At 48.4% G+C, this 20,257-nt stretch overlaps 1 protein-coding gene across 6 annotated transcripts in view; it reads left to right on the top strand.

Annotated features, from left to right (window-relative positions):
* The window catches only part of NCKAP5 (NCK associated protein 5), a 631,235-nt gene that overhangs the window by 274,211 nt on the left and 336,767 nt on the right, over positions 1 to 20,257 (top strand). For all 6 annotated transcript variants that reach the window (XM_081934718.1, XM_081934717.1, XM_081934719.1 and 3 more), the window contains one exon: positions 17,725 to 17,858. In XM_081934718.1, coding sequence (XP_081790844.1) covers positions 17,725 to 17,858 — 134 coding nt within the window. The remainder of the gene's footprint in view (positions 1 to 17,724; positions 17,859 to 20,257) is intronic.

Genomic DNA, 20,257 nt, shown 5'->3' with positions numbered 1-20,257 from the left:
TAAAAACCAGGGAGAAAAGATTATCAACTAGATTTGGTTTAGTGCTAACCAAAAAGGCACTTAGAAGTCCACTGAAAGAAAAATGCCCCAATTTGCTCAGTGGGATCTATAATTATTCGTTTTATCATACTATTTGATATTGTGTTGGTGTACACTTCTTGAATAGATGGCTCACATAAGTTAGTTAGTGACTTTATTGTATCTGTTTTCTTTACACATACAGGTAGTTCTCAACTTACGACTACAATTGAGCCCACAATTTCTGGTGCTAAATGAGAAAGCTTTTAAGTTCATTTTGTCCGATTTTAGGACCTTTCTTGCCACAGCTATTATCACTGTGGTTGTTAAGTTAACACAAGTCAGTTGCCAAGCATCTAAATTTTTATCATGTGATCACGGGGATGTTGCAATGGTTGAAAGTTGAAAAATGGTCATAAGTCACTATTTTCAGTGCCATTATTACTTCAGTCACTAAATGTACTGTTGTAAGTCAAGGACTACCTTACGTTACATTAAGAGAGATGATAAAGTTCTTTATCTCTTAAGTATTCTTTAAGTACTGTATTTTTCAGCATATAAGATACACTCCCCCCCCCCCCCTAAAAGTGGCTGGAAATGTCTGTGCATCTTATACAGTGAATGTTGCCCCCAATGAGCCGGCTCCCATTTTCGGCCATTTTCAGCCTCTGCGTGTCGTGTTTTTGGCCTCCGCATGCTTCATTTTAGACCCATTCAAGGCTACGGGGATCGCCACAACACATCGCTGTCAATCACAATGCCTCTGTGCATCACATTTTTAGCCTTTGTGTGTTGTGTTTTCGGGCAGTTTTCCGCCGCCTGGAACTGGATGAAAATGTGATGCTCGGAATAAAAAACGCGACACACTGAGGCCAAAAATGCGATGCATGGAGGCCCAATTAGCGATGATGTGCTGTGGCGATCCCAGTAGCCTGGAACGGGTCTAAAATGGAGCATGCGGAAGACGAAAACATGACACGCGGAGGCGGTGATGCCCGCAACCTGGAGTAGCTGTTTGGTGGTGTTGAATACCGAAGAGCCTGGCCAGCAGAGGGCGTTTAAAGGAAGCCCTCCGATTGGTCCAGGCGCGTGCTCCAGCCGGCGGGAGAATTCAAGAGTTTCTATTGGTTTGCCGTCTGACAGCTGTGAGTATAAATAGCTGTCAGACGGCTCGCGTTTGTTCGTTCCTGTCAGCCTGTTCTGTTAATAAACCTGTTGAACTGACAGCTGCCTCAGTCTCCTCACTACAGATCTAACACTGGCGACGAGGACGGGCGACACGGACCCCTTCGTAGTACCGCCAATGGCTACCAACGCCGCCTTCACGCCGTTCCGGCCAGAGGCTGAGGCTTGGGAAGCGTTTCTCGAAAGATTCGAGTGCTTCCTCATAGCCCATGACCTCGTCAGTCTCTCTCAGGAGAGGAAACGCGGCATCTTCCTTAACTATTGCGGCGCGGAGATGTTCGCCACTGCTCGGGCTCTTGCTGCCCCAGAACCAGCCCACTCGCTGCCGTGGGACGACCTGATGACTCGCCTCAAACACCATTACGAGCCCGCGCCATCACGTTTTGCCCGGCGACAGTATTTCCGTCGGTGCATACAGAAAGAGGGCCAAACCATTGCCCAGTACGTCGCTGCTCTCCGTGCTGAGGCGAGCCTTTGCGAGTTCAGCGACCTAGAAGAGGCGCTGCTGGAGCAGTTCATTTATGGGCTCCGCGACGTCAAACTGCATCGTCGCATTCTCGCACGACCAGAATTGACTTTAAAAATTGCGGTCGATGATGCCAGAGCCTACGAAATGGCTGACCAATCCACCCCAGATTTCAGCCACCTCAGCCAGCACCCTCACGCTGCCTATGTGCCGCCTTCTCCATACGCGGCTTCCACCGCCTCATACGCTCATTCTACAGCCTCTACATTCCGTACTGAAGTCGATCAGACCGTCGACCGCCTCCAGTCGCTCTCCACCAGAGACGGACGTCAATGCCTGAGTTGTGGCGGCCGCCACCAACGCTCTCAATGCCGTTTCCGTCAAGCCCTTTGCCACAATTGCGGCCGAAAAGGCCACCTGGCCGCCGTGTACCGTTCCGCGCCTCCTGACAGACGACCCGCACAGCAACCTCCTCACCCTCCCCGCGCTCCAGCCCATTTACCTGGCCGTCGCCAAAATTCCCTCACCATTGGTGACCCGGCCGCTGCTTTTCCTGAGTGGCTGGTGGACTCGGCCTCTTCCTCTGCGGAGGGCCGAGGTAAGCTGCATCTCCCAATAAGTATAGAGGGAGTGCCAACCTCCATGGAGGTGGACACGGGATCGGCTAGATCCATCATGTCATGGGACACCTTCCACTCTTTGCTGCCAAAAGTCCGGCGCTCTGGCCTAGCCCCCCCAGACTGTCGCCTCCGTGACTATCAGGGGAACCCCATTGACTTGCTAGGATGTGGCAATTTTAACGTTACCTATGGTTCCCGCCATGCCAGGCTACCTCTCCTCATCGTAAAAAACCCCCTGTCCTCTTTGCTAGGACTAGATTGGTTTAGGGCACTAGGGCTCTCAATAGCTGGGGTGCATTCCCTACTTCCCTCTCCTCTTCCCTCTTCTACTTCTCTATCTTCTCTCCTCACTGAGTTTGCTGACGTCTTCAGCCCCTCCCTGGGTTGCTATACCGGTTCCCCCATTTCCCTAAACCTCGATCCATCCATAGCCCCCATCCGTTTAAAGCCTCGCCGCCTGCCGCTGGCTCTTAAAGCCAAGGTAGATGCGGAGCTAGATAAGCTTCTCCGCCAGGGCATACTTGAACCCGTGGACTTCTCCCCATGGGAAACGCCGATAGTTGTGCCCCTTAAGTCCGACGGATCCGTGAGGATCTGCGCGGACTTTAAATCAACATTAAATAAAGCCCTGCAAGCGCACCCCTACCCTGTGCCCGTGGTGCAGCATGTTCTGCACTCCCTAGGCAATGGGCGCATTTTCGCCAAGCTAGACCTCGCGCACGTGTATCAACAGCTGCCCATGGACGAGCCCACCGCGCTTGCGCAAACGATAGTTACCTACCGCGGGGCATTCAAATGCTGCAGGCTGCAATTCGGTGTCAGTGTGGCCCCGGGAATTTTTCAGGGATTGATGGAGCGCCTGCTCCATGCCATTCCCGGGGTCACTCCGTACTTCGACGACGTCTTGATCGCGGCCCCCGACGCGGCGGGGCTCGTTCAGACGTTGCGAGTCGTCCTGCAGCGCTTCCGCGCTGCTGGACTCCACTTGAAGGCCGAAAAATGCCAACTGGGGGTTTCTGCCGTAACCTTCCTCGGTTACCGCATTGATGCCGCGGGCATCCACCCCGACCCAGCTAAACTGGACGCCATCCTAGCTGCTCCCCCGCCCCACTCTAAAACTCAACTCCAAGCCTTCCTGGGGCTTCTTAATTTTTATGCCTCCTTCATTCCCCACAAAGCCTCCCTGGCCAAACCCCTACACCGTCTCCTAGACTCCAAAGCCCCATGGAGCTGGTCCGGCCGCGAGGCGCAGGCGCTCGCGGCTATCAAGCAATCCCTCACCACTCCTCCAGTTCTCGCCCAGTACGACGAGTCCCTACCGCTAACCTTAGTTTGTGACGCCTCTCCTTTCGGGGTGGGCGCCGTCCTTAGCCATTCCTTCCCAGATGGCTCGGAACGTCCCATAGCGTTTTATTCCCGCACCTTATCAAGGCCTGAGCGCAATTACAGCCAGCTTGATAAGGAGGCGCTGGCCGCCGTTGCGGGGGTAAAACGCTTCCACCATTACCTCTACGGACGTCCCTTCTCTCTTATTACAGACCACAAGCCGCTTCTAGGCATCATTGCCGGGGATCGCCCCACCCCTCCCATCCTGTCCCCTCGCATGTTGCGATGGGTTGAATTCCTTTCTGCCTATTCTTATACCCTTGCTTATCACCCCAGCGGCCACATAGCCCACGCTGACGCCTTGAGCCGGTGCCCCTTACCTGTCCCTATTCACGACCCGGCTCCTACTCTTAACGTTTTCCTCATAGATGACCTGTCCCTACCTATGTCCGTTTCGGACATAGCTAAGGCGTCTGGCGCCGATACTGTACTCCTCCGCGCTAAGGCCGCCGTAACTCGGGGATGGGCCGCTTACTCTAAAGACCCCCTCTTACTGCCATTCTTCCGCCGCCGTTGTGAGCTCTCTGTCATGCAGTATTGCCTCCTCTGGGGCTCCCGCGTCGTTATTCCCTCTTCCCTCCGCGGCGCTGTGCTGTCTCGCCTCCATGACGGCCACCCAGGCATTGTCCGAATGAAGGCCCTAGGCCGCGGATATGTCTGGTGGCCGTCTATGGATGCGGACATTACCTCCTATGTTCAAGGTTGCTCCGCCTGCCAGCGGGTGCAGGCTGCCCCCCCCCCCTGCTCCACCCCGTGACTGGGAGCAACCTATGGCCCCTTGGAGTCGGTTGCATATCGATTTCATGGGTCCCCTTGATGGCCACTTTTTCCTAGTTGTGGTGGATGCGTGGTCGAAATGGGTTGAGCTCTTCCCCATGACCACCACCACCTCCGCGGCCACTATCCGCGTTCTCAACTCACTTTTCACAACCCATGGGCTGCCCGATATTATCGTTTCCGATAACGGGCCCCAATTCACCTCGTCTGAATTCCTCTCTTTCCTGACCTCCCTGGGCATCCGCCATGCACCCATTTCGCCCTACCACCCGGCCAGCAATGGCCTGGCTGAACGGGCCGTACGCTCGGCAAAGGACGCCTTGTCCCGTATGGCTGCCCTTCCCTGGCCCGAACGCATCCACACGTACCTCCGTACCCAACACACCACCCCTTGTTCCTCCACAGGAAAAGCACCCTGTGAACTGTTGATGGGTCGCCGCCTCAGGTCTACTTTAGACCGCCTGCATCCCCTCTTTTCTCCCCCTCCCTTTACCCCTCCACCCCCCCAGGGGCTTTTCTAGTGGGGGAGGAAGTTTTCACCCGGAATTTCGCAGGGGAGCCAAAATGGGTACCGGGAAAGATTTCAGATATAACAGGGCCCTGCTCTTACAGGGTCCTCCTCAACGATTGGAGATCTTGGAGGCGTCATCTAGACCTGTTGCGGCGGCGACCGGCAGAAGTTCCAGCAATTTCAACCAGCGGACAAAAACAGCCAGGCCCTATCAACACCGCCTGCCGGCCCGACCGTACACAAAGTCCTAGCTCCGAGTCTGCGCAGATTGTTCCCGGTGCGCTTGGTCCCTTACCTGTTCTGTTGCATCCACCTCCAAGGGTTGGGCCTGCCGCGGCCGCTCCTCCGGCGCCTCGTCACAGGGGCGGAGCTGACGCTCCTTCCACCTCGGACACCACACCAACTCTGCCGAGGCGTTCCCAGCGCGTGCGTAGACGACCGAGCTATTTGGACGATTACGCATGCGCAATCCGGGAGAAAGGGGTGTTGAATACCGAAGAGCCTGGCCAGCAGAGGGCGTTTAAAGGAAGCCCTCCGATTGGTCCAGGCGCGCGCTCCAGCCGGCAGGAGAATTCAAGAGTTTCTATTGGTTTGCCGTCTGACAGCTGTGAGTATAAATAGCTGTCAGACGGCTCGCGTTTGTTCGTTCCTGTCAGCCTGTTCTGTTAATAAACCTGTTGAACTGACAGCTGCCTCAGTCTCCTCACTACAGATCTAACAGGTGGTATTCCGGGAGGCCATTCCAACTGCCTCAACAACTAGCAGCTGCTAGCCAGATGAATACCTATGGATGCTGGTAGGCAGAGGCAGATTTTTTTTCTTGTTTTCCGCTCCAAAAACGAATGTGTATCTTATACTTCAGAGCATCTTATACTCCGAAAAATATGGTATGTCATATATGTGCAGTTGGTGGTTTTTAATGAGTTCTGTCTGTTTAAATTAGTATTAGCTAGGTCTGTGATAGCGAACCTATGACATGCGTGCCAGAGGTGGCACGCAGTGCCCTCCCTGATGGCATGCGAGCCGTCGCCCGAGTTCATCTGTGATGCACATATGTGCTCGTCTTTGTCGTGCATGCTTGAGGATGGAATGCATGGGGGGATTGCACGTGCATTTGTGGGGGGCTGGATATGCGTGGGGTGAATGTGCGGGGATACATGTGCATGTGTGGGACATGTGCAGGAGTTTCATATGCATGTGTGGAGGCTGGACACATGTGTGTGGGGGGGTACATTGCATTTTGGGGGTCGGGCACACGCACGCACTTTGGGCACTTGATCCAGAAAAGGTTAGTCAACAGTGACCTACGTGGGTTTTTTTTATCAAAAGCTGCTAAAAGCTGCTTAAATCAGACACCTTTAAAATAAAATGATCCTACTTGATACCGATAATTAGTGCTGGTTTTCTATCTTTACTTTGCCAGGGGCCAAAGTAAACTGATTTTAATTTTCTCCTCTTGTTCATATGCTCAGAGTTATGCCTTTAAAGGACAGCTTCTTACATTAAACTTTGTAGGGGTATGTGTGCATGCGCAATACTTTTGGCACAATTTGGTATACAAAGATAAAAACAAAGAATTGGACATTCAAACGGTGAATTGACTGGTAAGTTTTGGGCTTGCAAATTATAGAGAGAGAAAGTGAGATCCCATTCAGAAGATTTCTCCTGAGATCAAATAAAACTTAACCTCACCGCATGAGGGGGAAAAATAGCCTGTTTGGTTTGCTGTTGTAAAGTAGCTTACAGAGACCCCTGCTCCAAGCTTTGTCAGAAAACACTGGATGACATGGTGCATGGTGCTTGTGGTTGTTGAAATCTGTTTTTCAGGGGATATAGGAAACAGAACTTTCATTGAAAATGTGCAGGCAAAATTCCTCTGTGATTTCTTTTTTTCTCAATAATGAAGAGTAGGAAGTGCTACCAAGGGGCTATAGTCAATCCCAATTGGTCCATAGACTGAGAGAAAAAGTTGCAGGCACGCATCTGCTCCTCCTTCCCAGTTCTTCTCAGTCTAGGGTCCAAATTGGCTGACAGTTTGATAGCTTAACATTGTTAGCATAGCTAAATTGATTGATTGAATTAGTGCAGGTTAATTGGTAATTTCTAAAATTATTTGAAATTTTACCTAAAGTGACTGTGAGGAGGCGTCGGGCTGGTCGCCACCTCGCGCGTCGCTGCGTTGCAATCGCCTTAATTTGGCAATTTCAAATTGAAGGCTCCACTGCAGGAACGGAGGTAAGAGAGTGGCTCACACTTTATTCGTGGATGGCTCGCACAGCTGTGGCCCCGTGATCGGGAAAAGCTGCGATTACAGTTTAAGCAACAATCTTCTGATTAGACCTTTCCTTCCCTTGCAGCGAGTCTGCAGCCACTCTTCATCCGAAAAGTGGTCCCTGGGACGCCGATAGTCACACTGGCGCTAGACTTGTAGGGGAATCTCTGCAAGTCCTCCCCTCAGTAGTGTTCATCGCCTCACGGCTGTTAGCTGCCCGCCATTTCTAAAGGAGTGGGCAGCCATTATTTGTGATGAGCGGCCATTTTGAATTTCAACAGGCAGCGGTGGCCATTTTGTGGGACTACGAGGCTTAACTTACCATTAGAACACTGTCAGGTTACAAGATTAGCTGGCTGAAAATCGACAAAAATAAAGGGAAGGCAACCCATTGTGCACATTCGACACCGGTTTGACATTGGAGCACACCTATTGAAGGGCCTTAGAAATGGTATCTAAGGAAGTGGCTGATCCTCAGGGCTCTGAGTCATCGACGTCTGGGACACAGGCTACAGACAGGACCGCAGAACCAACAGCGGCACAGAGACTTTCCAGAGCCACATTGCGTGATGAACAACGCAGGCAAAGGGCCCTGGAAAAGCAAGTGGCCCAGGCAGAACGATTACTCCAATTACAGCAGGAACAGATAATCTGGTCTCCCCCTAGATAGTCCAGCCCTGAGTCTTCCTTGGCCCAGCCCCTTGTCAGGGAGGTTAGGGCTTTTAGAATGGATGTTTCTCCTTCCCCCTCTGTATCCCCCAGGGCCAACAGGGAGTTATGGGACACCCACTGGAGGATTCATCTAGAGATTGCTTGATCACTCATCCCACCTTGGCTCTTCAATCTGAGACCTTTGAAACTGAGGACAGAGATGATGATTATGATGAGCTGCAAAATTTGCCTCCCAACATCCAAAAATCGATTGCCTCAGCAATTTCCCATGGGATTGCCTCAGGCATGAAACATCAGGATAGGCGGGGTAAGGCCCCTAAAATTCTCAATCTCATTCAGCCCTGACGCCTGCGGGGAAGAACATTTCAGCGATGGCTTGCCCGGCTGGCGGGGTTGATGAACTGGGGTCACCGTCTTTAGCTAGCGAAGGGTCAGTGACTGGGGAAGAGCCCGTGTGCGAGCTGGTTATTTCAGACGGTGAGGATTTGGGGAAACAGGAGACCCCAACCTTTGCTGGCCTCTTTCAACCTTCCTTGTTTAAACAGCTCCTGAACAAGGCAAAGTCTACAACTAAATTGGGGGGAAGTGATATTCCTCCCGCTCCCAATGCTCGTAAGGACTTGATGCAAACTATGTTTGCTAAGGCATCTCTAGATAAAGAGGAAGTCCCAGCCCCACTTCTCCTCCTGGAGGTTGTCAAGAGTCAGTGGGACCAGCCTGGTACATTCCCAAATCCCAGGGTGAATGACAGGAGGTTTTATAACATGGATCAGGCCTTTTCTCAGGCACTACAGGTGCCTACAGTTGACACACCTGTCGCAGCCTTGTCCTCTTCAGCAGCAGTCGTGGCAGGTGATGTAGCAGACAAGCTGAAGCCCGAGGACAAGAAGGCAGAACTCATTCTTAGGAAGGGGTTTCAGGCTTCCACTTAAGGCAGCAGCTGCGGCCTCCTTTTTTAACAGAACCTATTATGGCTCTATTATGGCTAGGCAATTACAAGAGCACACTCCACTGGAGGCACTCACACAATGAAAGATCTTAGCAAAATTATTGCAGCCACATAGTACTGGCGGAAGGCTCTTTGGGGAATCCTTGGATCCAATTTTAGTGGAGAACAAGGAGAAAAAAAAGGTCCTTTCATCCGTGACCAAACGGCAGGAGAACCATCCTGTGCCCTATCGCAGACCCCAGTTCTTCCATCCCTCTGAGTCCGAGTTCTACCAGAGCGGGTACTATGGACCCAGGGGGGATAGGTTCCGGTCCAGGAATTTTTTCCAGGACAGGAATAGAGGTCAGGGCCAATCTAGGCGGCCTTTTCATGGGGGGGAGGCGGTCGTCTCTTCCGCAGAGGGAAGTGAGTAGAATCCCACACTTCCCATAGGCAGCCACCTGTATCATTTTGCGTCACAATGGGAACGCATAACGTCAGATGCTTGGGTCCTCGCTACTGTACAACAGGGCCTCAGACTAGAATTTCTCTCTTCCCCTCCCAATCTCTTCAGAACCTTCTCCTCTTCCCGGGAACGGTTAAACGTGATCTGGTCCAGGTCGTAATTCAACATTTATTGGAGATTCGGGCAATGGAGCCGGTTCCCTTAGAGGACCAAGGGCGAAGGGTTTATTCCAACCTCTTTATTGTTCCGAAGAGTTCAGGGGTGGGGTGGGGTGGAGAGCAATCCTGGATCTGAAACATCTGAACGAATTTATTGTTTATCACCGCTTTAAAATGGCGTCTTAGCATTCCATCCTGTTATGTATTAGGCAGGGCGACTTCATGGCATCCATAGACCTTATTGAAGCTTACCATCATATCCCAATCTGGCCTCCCCACCGCAAATACCTTAGGTTCGCTAAGGAAGGAGCCCATTACCAATACAGGGCATTGCCATTTGGTTTAGCCTTGGCCCCACAAACATTCACTAAAGTCATGGCAGCTATGGCAGCCTATCTTAGGTCTTTCCCGGTCCGACTTCAACTTTATCTGGATGATGTCTTAGTACAGGCTCATTCTTATAACCAATCTCTGACGGATGTCCAAATTACCATTGACACCCTCCAGGAGGTGAGATTCTCAGTCAATTTTGATAAAAGCCACCTAACTCCCACCACTAGGTTATTACATCTGGGAGCAGTTATTGATTCCAAGGAGGGGGTGGTATTTTTGTCACAAGACCGTAAGGCGAAGTTACAACATTTAGTCCGAGATATCAAATCTAAGAGGGTGGTTCCCATAGTAGACCTATCACGGCTTTTACGGAATGATGATATAGTGTATAGGGATAGTCCCCTTGGCACGGTTTCATGCCAGAACATTACAGTGGGCCTTGATCCCTTACCAGAGGGAAATGATGAGCAACTCACCTTTGGCCATTCCAGTGTCTCCGCAGGTTCACCTGTCGCTCCGGTGGTGGCTATCCGCTGTGTTCGACGGGGGGGGGGGTCATAGTTCAGAGAGCCGATGAGAGTAACCGTGACTGCGGATGCAAGTTTCTTTGGCTGGGGGCTTTGATGGACTTGAAAATGGCGCAAGGTCACTGGACAAAGACAGATCTGCACCACAACATAAACTATCTAGAGCTCAAAGCAGCACGCCTAGCCCTTCGACATTTCCAGGATGACTTGCACCACAAACACGTGTTACTTCTCACCGACAACATCGCCACGAAGGCGCATGTGAACAAACAAGGTGGGACTGATTCCAGGGCTCTGTGGACAGAGACACACAGACTCATCCTAGGGAGCAACTCTGGCACAGGCTTGATGTCCGTAGGGCATTGAGAATTTATCTCAGGTGAACGGCTTCATTCCGTAAATCAGAAGCTCTTCTGGTATCCTTCCAGCCCTCCACGCAAAGTGCTCGGGTGACATCTAACACGATAGGTAGATGCTTAAGGAAAGCGATTTCCTTGGCCTATGAAGCTAAAGGCAAAAGGCCTCCTCAGGGAATTACTGCACATTCTACTCGCAGTATGGCCACCACGGCAGCATGGGTGACTAGAGCACCATTTGAAGATATCTGTAGGGCAGCTTCTTGGAGGTCTCCGACTTCATTTATTCGACACTACAGATTGGATGCTTATGTGTCTGCTGAAGCATCATTTGTTCGAAGAGTGTTGCAGCAGGTAGTGGCTCCATCAGCCGCTATTGAGTCATGAATTCTTCCCTCCCTAAGGACGGTAGCTTGGGTACGTCCCGTTGGTAGCACCTCCTGCTCTTCATTATTGAGAATGATCGTTGATACTTACCTGAACATTGATTCTAATGATAAAAGCGAGAGGTGCTACCTTCCCTCCCTATTTAGTGTAGCGGCATGGGGATAGAGTAGTTTTTTCCTTGTGAGCTTTGTTTCGCAGTTTTACTCCCTATGACCTCGAGAAACTGGGAAGGAGGAGCAGAGACGTGCCTGCAATTTTTTCTCTTAGTCTATGAGAGTCCTATCAGGACTGACTATAGCCCATTGGTAGCACCTCCCGCTTTCATCATTAGAATCGACGTTTAGGTAAGTACCAGCGATCGTTTTCCCTGATTGGTTTTACTTCGCAACTATAAGAATTTTGGATTTTCCAAGAAGTAATACATGGACTATATATTTGTAGGGGAAGGTGGGTGAATATGACAGATTTAAGAATGGCCATATATAAGTGCCATATCTACCTTGCAAATGTCCCATGTCAATTTACAATAATCTGTAATTAACCATTTAGGAATTACATCCGTTTTGCTTAACATTTCTATCGTAACCATGAGAGGGGAGCCTCAGCACTGGTTTTAATGGATTTAAGTTTTGCAGAACTCTGATGGTGTGAAATATTGCATGTTTCTATATTCAATATTTACTTTCTGTAAGTATCCTTTTCAGCATTTGCAAAACTCTGAAATAGTAACAATACATTTTAATTGGCTAATTTAATTAGGTCACTAAATTTCTTTTATGGAAATTTATTTCCACATATTATTATTTCCCATTTTAAACATTCACACTTCCAAATATTTATGTGAGATTTCCTCCTCGTAAGTCCTGACTCCTCTGTGTAATTCTCCATAGTTTACAGTATGCATAGGTATTTCATTTAATCTCTTATAACCTGCCTCTAAAGACATCTGCTTATATATCACTGTCTTTGAGATCTTTTTCTGGCTCATATTTTGGTCTCTTGGTTACTGCTATTATAAATTTATTATCCAAGGTGATTTATAATACCACAGCTTGTGCAAATAATGGCTTAATACCAAGAAAGCTTTTTTTTATTCTGTAATAAAATTATATGCCTAAGATTTGATACAATATTGTGGGTATTTCATAAAATTTAGGTTATAAGCATCAAATCTATTTGAAACTAAGGGCAGCTCACAAACAAGGTAATGCTGTGTGTGTCTGTGTGTGCACAAACACTCCTGAAGTTCTAACCTTTTCATTATGGAAAAGGGCTTATGGATCCTACTATTGGAGAAATGGAAGCTCTTGTATTTTGCAGTGGAGAAAGAAAATTCTTTGACTCAATGAAAGAACCTTAACTACTTCACCACTGGCTGGCTGATTGAGATACAGGAATATGTGCACTATAGAACAGAACAAAACAGAACAGAATAGAATACAAGAGAAGAGAAGAGACATAGAATAGAATAGCTTTATTTAGCTAAGTGTGCTTGGACACATAAGGAATTTGTCTTTGGTGCATATGCTCTCAGTGTACATAAGGAGAATAAAATACATTTGTCAGTAGGATTGTAAAGAATGATACTGGCAGGAAATGAAATTTAGAAAACGAAGTATGCCAATTTAGTGATATTTTTATTACGAGATTCCCCCCTCTCGCAGCTATGGCCTCCTGCCCTTTCAAGGGCCCACCTTGAGGACGGGTTCATTAACCCAGAGAGGTGGAGGAAGCGCACGTTAAGGGGTTTTTTAATTAAATGTTTTTTAAAAGTTGTAAGGGGTTATAAGGATGGGGGGGGGAGGGGTTGTAGGGATGGGGGGGGGAACTGGTTAGGAGGGATGGAAGAGCCAGGCACTTAGGTGTGGTCGAAAGAGGAGGGAGCGGAGTGGGGGAGGAGAGGGAAGATAGCATTCCTATGCAGGGCACCTTAATACCAACGGTCGTGGGGAGGGGCAGGTGCGAGGACAGTTTAAGAGCACGTAGTCGGTTGGGAGACCGGGGTTTTTGGTCATTCCCGGTCGTTTGTACCAACCCCTGCATACTAGGTGGTCAGGATCTACAGACCCAAGGCCTGAGACTGCTGTTATGCAATGCGAGGTCCGTTGTCAATAAGGCCCCCCTCATCCACGATCTAATTTTGGAGGGGGACCCGGACCTCGCCGGAATAACCGAGACCTGGTTGGGCCACGAGGGAGGTCTACCCCTTGTGGAAATGTGCCCTCCAGGTTATCGAGCATTTCACCAGCCTCGGGCCCAGGGAAGGGGCGGTGGGGTAGCAGTGATTATCCGGGAAGACTTAGAGCCGAGAGAGTTCACTGTGCCGCAGACATCCGGCTGTGAGTCCCTCGTCGTGAGATGGGGCCCAGGGAGGCAGTTGGGCCTGCTGATAGTATACCTGGCTCCTCGCTATACTTCAGCGGCCCTGCCCGAACTCCTTGAGCTGATCTCATCGGTGGCGGTTGAGACCCCCAAACTTTTAGTGATGGGGGATTTTAATCTGCCGTCGATGGGAGAAGCGTCTGAGGGGGTTCGGGAGTTCATGGCTTCCATGACAGCCATGGACCTGACCCAGTTAATTCAGGGCCCTACTCACGAGGGAGGCCACACCCTGGACCTTGTTTTTGTCTCTGGCCAGTGGACGAGTGATCTGGGAATAGGGGATCTAGACACTATTCCCCTGTCATGGTCGGATCACTCACTTCTCCGGCTGGACTTCCCTGGTGCTACCCCCCGCCGCGAGGAGGCGGAACTGGAAGGTATTAGATGGTTCCGCCCCAAGCGCCTGATGGAACCGGATAGGTTCCAGACGGAACTTGGGCCACCTCCTGTGGACCTGACCCGCCCCCGAGTAGAGGACCTGGTGGTCGCATGGAATAGTGCGGCTACCGGGGCCCTAGACCGGGTGGCGCCTTTGCGGCCTCTCCTGCGGCGAAGAACCACCCTGGCACCTTGGTTCACCGAGGAGCTAAGGGTGATGAAACGCCACAAGAGACGCCTAGAGAGTCGTTGGAGATCCTCCCGCTCCGAATTTGACCGAGCACAGGCACGAGCCTATTTGAAGACGTACCTTGTGGCATTAAGAGCGGCCAAACGTCAACATTGCGCCGCTCTTATTGCGTCTGCAGATAACCGCCCTGCCGCCCTGTTTCGGGTGACCCGTTCCCTCTTGTTTGAGAGACCACGGGAAGCCCCTCTACAGGGCAGAGCAGAGGAGTTTGGGAATTATCTACAGGACAAAGTCGCTCAAATCCGGATGGGATGGACCCCTTTCAGTGGTTCAGTAGAGACGCCCGTTGCGAGTCTTGAGGGACCGCTTTGGGAGGAGTTTGACTCGGTTGCCATCGAAGATTTGGACAGGTTGCGTGGACGTCTGCGACCCACCACATGTTTATTGGACCCGTGTCCCTCCTGGCTTGTACTGGCATCCTGGGAGGTTACGCGCGACTGGCTCCTGGGCCTGGTGAACGCCTCATTGGGTGAGGGGTCTCTACCGGCCGCCTTGAAAGAGGCGGTGGTGAGGCCCCTGCTCAAGAAGCCTTCCCTGGACCCAACGGACCTAGTCAATTATCGTCCAGTCTCCAACCTTCCTTTTTTAGCGAAGGTTGTAGAGAGTGTGGTAGCACAGCAGTTCCCACGTCACCTGGAGGAAAATGATTATCTAGACCCGCGCCAGTCCGGCTTCCGACCCGGGCACAGCACGGAGACGGCCTTGGTCGCATTGGTCGATGATCTCTGGAGGGCCAGAGATAGGGGTTGTTCCTCTATCCTGGTCCTATTAGATCTCTCGGCGGCGTTCGATACCATCGACCATGGTATCCTGTTGCACCGGCTAGAGGGGCTGGGAGTCAGAGGCACCGTTTTACGGTGGTTTGGCTCCTACCTCTCTGGTCGGACGCAACGTGTGTTGACAGGGGAGCAGAGTTCGACCCGGAGGCCACTCACATGTGGAGTGCCACAGGGATCGGTGCTCTCGCCTCTCCTGTTCAACACATATATGAAACCGCTGGGCGAGATCATCCGTGGTTTTGGAGTGGGATATCATCTGTATGCTGATGATACTCAGCTATACATTTCCACTCCGAACCACCCCAATGAGGCCGTCGAAATGATGTCCCGGTGTCTGGAGGCCGTACGGGTCTGGATGGATGGCAACCGACTAAAACTCAACCCTTCCAAGACGGAGTGGCTGTGGCTTCCGGCCTCCCGGTTCAACCAGGTGCTTCCATCTCTGGCCATCGGGGGCGTTCAACTAGCCCCCATGGAACAGGTGCGCAATTTGGGCGTCCTCCTGGATACCCGGCTGTCCATGGATAACCATGTAACAGCCGTGGCAAGGGGGGCGTTCCATCAGGTCCGCCTGATGCGCCAATTGCGCCCCTTATTGGACCGGGATGCCCTACGCACAGTCACTCATGCGCTAGTGACGTCTCGCCTGGATTACTGCAATGCTCTCTACATGGGGCTTCCCTTGAGATGCACTCGGAGACTACAGTTGGTCCAGAACGCGGCCGCGCGGGTGATTATGGGGAGGACTAGATACTCCCCTGTAACACCTCTCCTGCGCGAGCTGCACTGGCTGCCTGTGGTCTACCGAGTGCGTTTCAAGGTTTTGATTATGATCTTTAAAGCGCTCCATGGCACAGGGCCTAGTTATATGCAGGATCGCATCCTGCCCCACACATCCCTACGACCAATTCGCTCACACAGAGAGGGACTTCTCCGGGTGCCGTCCGCCAAACAGTGCCGGGGGGCGACACCCAGGAGCAGAGCCTTCTCTGTGATGGGCCCAGCCCTATGGAATGACCTCCCCCGTGACATCAGGATTATTTCCGATCTCCGCTCCTTCCGTGTACAGCTGAAGACCCACCTCTTTCAATTATCCGGCCTGGCTCAATCGCAATCGTAATTTTCCCATTCCTCCAAACTGTTTTTTAAATTGTTCTTAAATATTAATTTTATTGGGTTTTTACAATTGGGGTATTTTAAAGCAGATTTTTAACTGTCTATAGATGTAATTTGTTTCCTCCTCCGTGTATGTATGTGTGTTGTGTATGTATGTACGTTGGGTGTTGTTATATATTCTTATGTTATATGCTCCATTGTACGCCGCCCCGAGTCCTACTTGGAAAGGGAGCGGCTAATAAATCCAAATTTATTTATACTTATTTATTTATACAAAGAGAGTTTTCTCTGTCCTCTATATTTTAGATAAATAGTTTTGTCATATTACATATGTTTATCAGCTCAGCGGTTTGGAAATATCTCTGTTGTCATTCAACAGCTGCTTTATGATTAGGCACAGATAATAAGGTAATTATCACTGTCTGTGCTTTCTTCATTTCATCTCTCTTTGAACTTTCTATTTCTAATTACCCCTACTTAACCATTAATGTATCTATAAAGCTTTGAATTTCATACAGAGTTGACTGTTCTCCATGAAAAATTAAATTTGTTGAACTGGTCACAAAGAAGAAATAGCTGAGTAGGTATCTATACGTATGCTGCCATATTTTCTATTTCAGCTGTATTTGGTCTTCAGATGCTCAGGACCCGACTATTAAGAACTGTAAATTCAAGAGATGATTTCCTGCTGTCTCCAACTGGACTACAGTACTTCAGTCGTAGTAAGGCAGGATGCATTCTCTGAAGTGGTTCTTACTTTCTGAAGCACACTTAACAACTCTGGGGGTTTCTGCCAGAAATTAAAAATAAATAAATATAATTATTCAAATTTTTCCCTCCCTTCAAAATCAGCTGCTCTCATTATTTTCTTGTAAATTGTTGGTATCAGGTTGTACTTCAGTATTTTGTTATTATAGTTAAAAAACATTTAAGCAAAAATAGCTTTGCAAGTAAAAAAAAATGGTGATAGCCACAATAATTTATTAAACTTGTATGCCACCCAACATTTCACGAATTTGCAATTTATACAGCCAGTAGCCTTGATGGCTAGGAAATTATGAGTAATTCTCACTTAACCACCACATTTGGGAATGGGAAAGGCTATTGCTAAGTAACATGGTCATTAAGCAAGACATGTGACCCCAATAGACCATGGGTGTCAAACTCAATTGTGTCGCAGGCCAGATTATGATGTATCATGATATTTTTTCCCTTTGCAGAGCTGGGGTGGCTGTAGCCTGCACATGACTTATCCGGCCCACGGGCCACCAGTTTGACAGGCCTGCAATAGACTAAGGAATTCACTTCCGCTTCAATCATTAAGCAGATCACCTTATTAAGCATAACTATGACTTGCAATTTTATTGCTGACTTCTCCATTGATTTTGCTTGTCAAAAGTTGGCTATGAAGCAGTTAAATGACAATCGTGGGATATTGTAATAGTTGTAAATGCTTTCTGTTTGCAAAATACCCAAATCTTTTTTATATGACCACAGGGATGCTGAACTCTCATAAGTGCAAGGAACAATGGCAAAGTTATTTTTTCTTCAGGATTGTTGTAAACGTGAATTGTCTCATTAAATAGGGTGGTCGTTACGCAAGGACTACCTTTATGGGTTTTTGAAATTCTAATCATCTGATAGGATCTTGGTTAAAGTCAGGGTAAAGTCTTTACTCGGATTGTCTTTCAATAGAAGCCTAGGTCTTAAGCGTCACACATTGGACCTCTGCTTAATTTTGTCTTTTTTTTTTAAAGCGCGAGAAGCTGGTACATGAGTTGGAGGAAGAGCGACATTTGAGATTTGAAAGTGAAAAAAGACTGCAAGAAATGACCCTGGAATCTGAGCGCCACAGGGTTCAAATGTGTGGACTGCAACAGCAGTTTTCAAGGTAAGCAGAAGGTTTGAAAAATTGCCTGATTTAAATACTTATATACTGTACATACATATATGCACTTGAATACATAAGTAAATAGAAGATATTGTTGTCATAGTTGTTACTAATTTTCAAACATGATCTGTTTCCTTGTCCAATAGAAGCTTGTCTTCAGGAGTGGGTTTCAATTTATTTTACTACTGGTTTGCTCGCGCATGCAGAAGCACCTGGGCGGGTGGGCAGAACCTCCCACTACTGCCACTACTGGTTCGCCCGATCTGGGGATACCGGCAGAAACCCACCTCTGCTTGTCTTGCAAATGGCATGATTGTCCCCAAGTTTCAAGGCTGTGTTCTTGAATGTAGTTCAGTTTCTTAACCCTCTGGCAGCCAGTATATATCAACCAAAACAGTGTAGTTGGACCTGCATTTGCAGCATCATAAGTAGCTGTAATGTGGGAATGACTTGATCCTTAGGAATGTGTGTATGTATGGGGAGAAATGCTTCTAGGGAATGATAAGATAAAAGAGGATATAGCGCATAGTTGCACAGTGTGCAGAGAAAAAGACTCAGAAAGGAACCTCCTTAGATTATCAGGCTGTAAAAAGGGACTGTGGGAGTTTTGTACTTTCAGATCTGCAAGATTCTGTTAATGCACCCATACAATAAAATAGAATTTGCTCATCTGATCCTGTTTCCTGTCTGGCTTACCCCAAAAGGCTAGTGGTACCTGACAAAAATTAAAAAAAAAGAATTTATATGACTGAACTATTCTTGATAAGTTAATTCAGCTGTTATTACAAATACAAATACAGATAAGTCCTTGACTTACAGTCATAATTGGCACCAAAACTTCCATTGCTAAGTGATGTAGTAGTTAAGCAAATCACTCTGGTCATTAAGCAAATCCAGCTTCCCTCACTGACTTTGCTTGCCAGCTGGGAAGGTGGCAAATGGTGATCACATGACCCTGTGCAGCTGCAACCATTGTAAATAGATGCTGGTTGTCAAGTGCCTGAATTGCGATTATGTGACCATGGGAATGCTGCATGGATCGTAAATGCAAGGACTAGTTGTAAGTCAATTTTTTCAGCACCATCCTAACTTCGAACGGTTGCTAAATGAACGATTGCACGTGAAGGATTCACCTGTAGCAGGATGCTTATTAGAGAAAATGGAAAACTGAATAATTCCTAGTGCTGAAATCTGATAGTATGTGAATGATCTTGGGAGATGGGAGGAAGATTTCCAGTCTACCACATGGTCTGTTAAGAGGCAGCTTTGAGGGTACAAGTGGGGAAAAAGGATAGGAAGTATTTCAGAAGGCAGTTTTCTTTCTAAAAGATGTATTGATTCTGTATCACGGATAAACCCAGAAGTTATCAATGAAGATATTGATAGTTTATTACTGTTCTAAGAGGCACGAGCACAAGCTGATCATCAAGGTATATTCAGTTCATATGAAGATCACATCTCAGTTTAACAAGCCAATGTATGAATCTTATACAAAAACACCAGCTTTCCTCCTATCTTCAAGTAGGATACTGAATAAAACCAGGAAATCAGAAGTTGGCTTATAATGTTTCGACGCCTTTCATTAATTATTTTTACTTTTACTCATAGAACTTACATGATCACCTATCTCATATAATGAGTCTAGTTTTCCCCAGTTCAGATATAACAGGAAACATAATGAGTGCAACCTAGCTTGCTTTCTCAATGTGAAGTGGAGCAGAGAGGTTATATGTGGTTTATTATGAAAAAAATAATAAAAACATGTAAGCTATCATTTTAGAACACAAAGATTCTTCCTTCTCTTATGCATCTATTATCAGCTGAGGAATACTTAGCTTGAGATAGATAAAAAATCTTCACATAAACGTACCAGACTTAAAAATGGCATAACTCTTACAGGTAGTCCTCGTTTAATGACCAGAACAGCCTGAAATCTCAGTCACTGAGCGAAGCAGTCATTAAGCAATTCATCAAGTGACTGCTTTGTTCAATAATTGCAATTCCCTTGCAGTCGTTAAACAGTCTCACTGGTTATTTAGTTGCAAGTAAGTATCCCAAAAATGCTTTTCCAAAACGCAGCTGGATTTTCTTGGGGTTTCCCCCCCCCTTTCAAAACATTTTGCTTCATATCCAAGAAGCGAAACTTTTTCAAAGGAAAAAAACACAAGAAAGTCCAGTTACCCTTTGGAAAAGCGCCTTTGGGACAGCCATGACCGGGATGATTGAGAATGAAGAGTGCCTAAGGGGGTGGCAAGCCTTATGGAAGCCTGACATGAGCATATGAACAGCCACCCCCATCACATGAAGGCCTGAATCAGTGGTGGGATTCCAAATTTTTTACTACTGGTTCTGTGGGCGTGGCTTGGTGGGCATGGTGTGGTTTGGTGGGTGTGGCTTAG

This window comes from Natrix helvetica (assembly GCF_964273705.1).
Source record: "Natrix helvetica genome assembly, chromosome: 1".
NCBI classification, from domain to species: Eukaryota; Metazoa; Chordata; class Lepidosauria; order Squamata; family Natricidae; genus Natrix; species Natrix helvetica.
This window is presented reverse-complemented; position numbering and strand designations above follow the sequence as displayed.